General features: G+C 38.5%; 1 protein-coding gene across 1 annotated transcript; it reads left to right on the top strand.

The window, feature by feature from the left end:
- Positions 1 to 930: 930 nt before the first annotated feature.
- Positions 931 to 2142, top strand: LOC128984412 (uncharacterized protein K02A2.6-like). The gene has a single exon (XM_054403730.1). It carries the CDS (start codon positions 931 to 933, stop codon positions 2140 to 2142), a length of 1212 nt encoding a protein of 403 aa, XP_054259705.1.
- The last annotated feature ends 4196 nt before the right edge of the window (positions 2143 to 6338 follow it).

The following is a 6338-nucleotide window of genomic DNA, read 5'->3' as shown; positions in this document are numbered from 1 at the left end:
TTGTTCATGGAAACACATTCGATGAGTGCCTTCAAAACCTACAAGCATGTCTTCAACGACTGTCCGACTACAACTTGCATGTAAACAGAAAAAATGCACTTTTATGACTGAAAAAGTGGAATACCTTGGTCATGTTGTTCAACATAACAAAATCAGCAAGTCTCCATCCAAACTTCAAGCGATTCAAGATATGCCACGTCCACACAATATCGAGGAACTCAAAAGATTTTTGGGTTTGGTTACATACTACTCAAGATTTGTACCAGATTTTTCTACAATGACATTTCCACTTAGATGTCTACTGAAGAAATCAGAACCATGGATGTGGACAGCTACTTGTGAATCTGCATTTCTAAAACTCAAATCGGAACTCTGCAGTGACAGAGTGATAATTCCATTCGACCCTAACCTAAACCTCATCCTGACAACTGATGCTAGTCCTACAGGTGTCGCAGCTGTACTAAGTCATGAAATCGAAGGAGTAGAACGTCCGATAGCATACGCGTCTCGTTCTTTGAATCCGAGTGAAATGAACTATAGTCAACTTGATCGAGAGGCATTGGCGATAATCTTTGGTGTGAACCATTTCTACAACTACCTACTTGGCAAGAAGTTCATTTTAGTTACAGACAATGAACCATTGACAAGGATTTTTCACCAAAATAAAGCTCTACCACAGATGACGTCAGCTCGCCTGCTGCGATACGCTTCATTCCTCTCCGGATTTGATTACATTGTTCGATTCAAGAAGGGGAGTAGCAATCAAAATGTAGATTGTTTATCAAGATCTCCAGTCAAAACATGCAGTAGTTCAACAGATCAAGAAATCGGGGAAGAAGTGAACCAGCTTTATTCTCAATCACTTTTTCAAGTATCCAACCGTGAATAACTTCAAAGACAATCAAAGAAGAAACCGCAAAAGACCATGAAATGAATGGAATAGTTCAAACCCTGGAAAACAATTCTACTGACTCAGAATACACCCTACTTGACGGTATATTGTTTCGAAAAGACAGAATTGTAATTCCAACATCTTTACGCTCCAAAATACTCAGTGAACTTCATGAAACTCATCTGGGAATAACCAAAATGAAGCAACTCGCTCGACGCTATGTTTACTGGTCAGGAATTGACGGTGAAATCGAAAGACTAGTTAAAGGATGTAAAAGTTGTGCCCTAGTGAAAGCAAGTCCACCTAAAGTGTCAGTACATCCGTGGAACCTACCTGAAAATAACTGGGACCGCATACATATAGATTATGCCGGCCCTTATGAAAATCACTACTTTCTTGTTTGTATTGACGCAAGATCCAAATGGGCTGAAATCGAAGTGTTGAAGGAAGCTCCCACATCTTCAAACACAATCAATCTGTTAAACAAGATATTTGCTACACATGGGTATCCGAAAGAATGCGTTTCTGATAATGCTACAATATTTACAAGTGAAGAATTCAGAGCTTACTGCAAGATCAACGGCATATTCCAAAAGTTCATCGCCCCTGGGCATCCAGCGACAAATGGCCTTGCAGAACGCAACGTACAAACCCTGAAGAACAAATTAAAGTCAGCTTCTGAAGAACCTGGAACCCTGACAGACAAAGTGAGAAGAATCTTATTCCGTTATAGAGCTACTCCATTAGCTAGCAACCAAACCCCTGCTGAACTCTACTACCTCAATAGAAAACTAAGGATTCGACTGGATGCCATATTTCCTTATCAACACCCTAAATCAAATATCCAGCCTGTTTTAAAACCTGTCAGATCGATTCAGGAGGGGGAGAGAGTGCAAGTTCAAATGTACATTAACAACAGACAAGTTTGGCAGTTTGGAGTAATAAAGAAGAAGCTAGGAAAAAGACATTACATAGTAACACTCGATAGTGGAAGAAATATCAAGAGACACATTAACCAGCTTAGACCAACTCTAGTAATGAAAGAAAAGATGGTAACATTTGGACCTAAGCAATCATTTGATGTACCAAGACTTCCAAACCAAACTCCATCGTATCCTGATCAAATACCCGACCATATTGAACCAGAACCAGACCACCCTACAGAAGTTAACATTCCAGTTCGCTCTCCACGACCAATAAGACAACGACGACAGCCACCTTGGTTACGAGACTTTATCGTTCAAAAATAGTTTATGTTCTTCTCAATAAGTGAGGGAGAGTGTCATAATCTTTATTCTATATAGTCAGCTGTTGATAAATATTAAATAGAAAACACTTGTTATTGTTACTTTTTAAAAACATTACATTACAAAAACATCTATGTTGTAAAAATAAAGTTATATAAGTTACAATGTGCGTGTATTTTAATAGTACGGTCACAACATTATTGTAGCCCCTCATATCTAAGAAGTTTGCCGCAAACAGATTTCAAATATCTCAAATGGTTTAAAAGTTAAGGGGGGGGGGGGTGTAAGTTACTTTTCAGTCACTCTGTATATATATGTCTGTTAGCGCCAGTTAGCGCGATAACTCGAGCAAAAATTTGGTACAAACGTGTAAACCTACGTTTATTCTAACGAGTTCACGAACCAGCAAGATCGGGCTATGGGAACTAGGGTCTATGAGTTGTTGTATGGGAAAATATGGGGTTTCCCATTTTTGACCCTAAAAACACACATTTCACAATTTCTTTCCAAACCAATTTGTAGAGCTTAAAAAAAATAATTGTGTATATTTACGCGTTGTTATATGCCTAACGGTTTCGGAGATCATTGAACTTTTTTTTTAACCGACTTCCCCACTACCAACAAAAGGAGGAGGTTCTCAATTTGTTTGTGGCGATGTTTTTTTTTTAATTACTATGTTCTTCTTATGGAGAATAAATAAACAGTACCTCAATACCTTCCCTGTAACAGCAAACCTAAGTATTCATAAATATTAATGCTATTTAAATTGGAAATAAATTTTACAATTTTAAGGGAATATTTTATAGTTGCCACTCCGCGATTGCGGAAGAGGTCCAGGATTTTAAAGCGACCGACGTAGTCGAAGATAATGTCCCAGCGAACTCGGAAGATCTTCACGATTTCGTCATGAACGAACAAGACGAAGATGATGTCTCCCAAATGTCTCCGTGATCATGCAGGATGATGTATTTCTCCGCGGTCACATGAGTAGTTCATAATTCCGCCGTCGCGCCGTGATTGCTATTGCTATTTTGCGTAAACGTAGACGATTTTCACGACCTCTCCGCGACCGCGGCAGATGACCAATATTTTACTGTGACCGAAGGATATGCTTACGATTTGGCTGCGATTACCGATTTTGTATAAACCAATTATAGTTTGTCAATTACTATACATTTAAGTTCATTATTTCCAAAAGTAACAACCCGATTTTCATCCGATGCTGGAAGATAACAATTTTTTACTCAACTGGCAAGAAATGAAAAATGTCTCGCCACGACCTAAGACCCCTAATATTATTATTTAAAAGAATAATAGACTTATTTATTGGCTAGTCTCCTAGGTCATTTTGCCGAGCGGATTGCTGGGAGTAAAAGGTAAATTCATTGAGTTGAAGCAATACCACTTCAGCCAGGTCAATTGAAATTCGCTTAGTCTGCAGGGTTGCTGCGGCGGCGGTATTTAAATGGTTTTGATAAATGGATACAATGATACAATATAACAAACTATTGTTTGCATATAAATTTAATACTTACATGAGTATTTTTACATATTGAGTAAACAATATTCAAAGAAATGTCGAATATTCGACAATTAAAACTTGAAAATTCGAACAAGAATTCGTAAGACAAAGCCAACTAGACGTGCGACGTGCACCCTGTCAGCTGTTGTCTGTCGAGTTACCGATGTCGAGTTAGTGAGGTTTTACAGTAATACACTATCAGATGTCCTCTTTATCTACAGCATGCGTAATCTTCAGTAGCCACATAAATCAGGAACTTCTTTGGGTGGGAAAATAGCTTAGCGGGAGGGCAAACGGGGAGATTGCAGAATCTCAGTGGACCTAGGAGCTATGACCCGAGATTGAGATGACGTCACTGGAGCACACATATCGTGTGTCTGGGTGAGTCACCTACCCTACCATCTCAGTGACAACCCGTCATCATCGATACCTGGAGAGGCGAGGAAGTTACGGCAAAAACACATTCCAACCACTTGACTAACATGGCATATTTAGACTAGTTACTCTAACAACGAAAACAACTCACTAAATACTGGTTTTCTTTTTGAGAGACCATTTAGTAGAGGGCGAGTACAGATACTCCCGAGAGTGTTCAGTACATTTCAATGGCCCCGTTTATGCACCAAGTGCGGTAGCGGTAGCGACAGCGGGAGCGATTTCTAACACCATTGAGTTAAATGGGGCTGTTTATGCACCAAGAGCGATAGCGATAGCGGTTGACCTCCCGCTGCGATTTCTAATTCGCCCGCTGTGTAGTTAGGCCGGACGCACACAGATCAAGCATTTCACCTGAAGCAAGTGTTGCGAGGCAAAATGTTTCGCTGGGTACGAGCACCCCATGTATTTCAATGGGACGCCGCACACTGATCAAGCAAAAGTTGCGAGGCGCCTCGCAACGCCTTGAAACATTTGAGGAGTTGCTCGACGAATGGAGCCCATACAGCACAATGTTTGATGTTTCAAGGAGCAAAACGTTCTGCGCATGCGCCAAATCCTTTCCAGCTATTAAAGCTTAGTGGCTTTCAAAATTCAGTTGACCGCTTGTTAAAAAAATAACTCTTTCTTTGGAAAATGAATTTTGAAGTTGAGTTAAAACTTAACAATTATATTTTAAATTTCTATTAAACAATATTGTTGTTTAATTTTTCTTGCTACCATTTTGGTAGTCATACAGCCCATGCAAAGTAGTAAAATAATTAAGAAATTACCAAGGTTACTCAGTTCATTAATCATTATTTATCACCCTCACGACACTATCTAATAATAATTTCTTACGGTATTTAAAACCCTTCCTATAAAATAGTATAGCAATTATTCGACAATGATTGTAAAATTTCCCTGGATCTGATTTAATTTATGAGAGGAAAGCGATCTATCAACAGATTGATTGGGTGAACCCAAGGTTGTCTTTCTATTTAGTCCAGCATTTTGCAAAAACTGACATTCAGCAATAGTTGAATTCCTCGTCACATATGTTAAAACAATACTGTTAGCCCAGTCAATGAATGCAAAAAAACACCCTTTTTCGCAACTAAATGGTGGAAAGCTGGATTTGTTATATGTGATAGAACCACATGAGAGGTGTATTTTCCCAAAAGTCCCCACTTCTACCCCTTGAGCTTTCCCCCCCACCCCCCTCCAAACATAGAAATTGCAGTGTTTTACGTAATTGATCATAACTCGAATGCTATGTAAGCTATCGAGCTGCAATTTGTTTTTTTTTTATTTCTGATTAGTTTTCCTACAACTTTTGTATTTAAAACATTTTTCTAAAACCAATACTTAGGGAGATATAAAATTAAAACTTCGTTAAAAGCTTTGTTTCAGAGTGCAAAATTTTGTTTTTCTCTATGTATACTTTTAAATAGAAATAACACGCAAATATGGTTCAAACAAAAGTTTTAGTACGTTTTTCAAGGTTTACAAATATATTATTGGTTAGTCATCTAGGTGACCGGGTGAAGAGCTGGGCGTCGTCAAAGAGAGCGCGCGTAGGGGCTAGTTGAACACCTCTGCGCTGCGTCATCGCATCTAGCCCAGCCAATAAACGCACAAACTGCCTTTTTTCGTAGCTAAATAGTGGAAAGCTGAGTTTGTTATATGTGATAGAACCACTTAAGACGTGTATTATCAAAAAAGTTCCCGATTCTCCCCCTCGAGCTTCCCCCCCCCAAACCCCCCAAACCCTCCAAACCTGGAAATTACAGTCGTTCACTTTATTGGATATAATTCAAACTCTATGCATGCCATCGTAGTAAAATTTGATTTGTATTATTTATAATTAGTTTATCTACAACTTTTGTACTAAAGGTTTCCTTATAAAACTATATCCAAAGAAATATAGCATTTTAACTTTTATGATAATGTTTATGTTTTAGAGTACACAATTTTTTTTCCTCTATATATTTTTTCCAAATAAAATACGCAAAATGTGTCAGAAACAAAATTTTAGTATGTTTCTTAAGGTTTATAAATATATGTATTTGGTTAGTCATCTGAAAAAACTGATGTATTGTGGGCGTCGGCAAAGACAGAGCGTGCAGGCTTTTTTAAAGCATCCGCGCAGCCCCGCCCGTCGATACATAATAAGGACCGGCACCGCTAAGTTCTCAACTGTTTCATACAAATCCTAAGACTTCCTAATTTTTAGTCAACTTTACTACCAAAACAATCTGTT

Source organism: Macrosteles quadrilineatus, unplaced genomic scaffold (genome assembly GCF_028750875.1).
Source record: "Macrosteles quadrilineatus isolate MER2022 unplaced genomic scaffold, UCM_ALF_1.0 Scaffold_2__2_contigs__length_208266976, whole genome shotgun sequence".
In the NCBI taxonomy this organism is placed as follows: domain Eukaryota; kingdom Metazoa; phylum Arthropoda; class Insecta; order Hemiptera; family Cicadellidae; genus Macrosteles; species Macrosteles quadrilineatus.
Note: the sequence above shows the minus strand (reverse complement) of the source record. Positions and strands in the feature narration are given on the sequence as shown.

Bases quoted from the DNA above. Each gene is read 5' to 3' on its own strand.
- LOC128984412 (XM_054403730.1), top strand. From the start codon at position 931: ATGAATGGAATAGTTCAAACCCTGGAAAACAATTCTACTGACTCAGAA.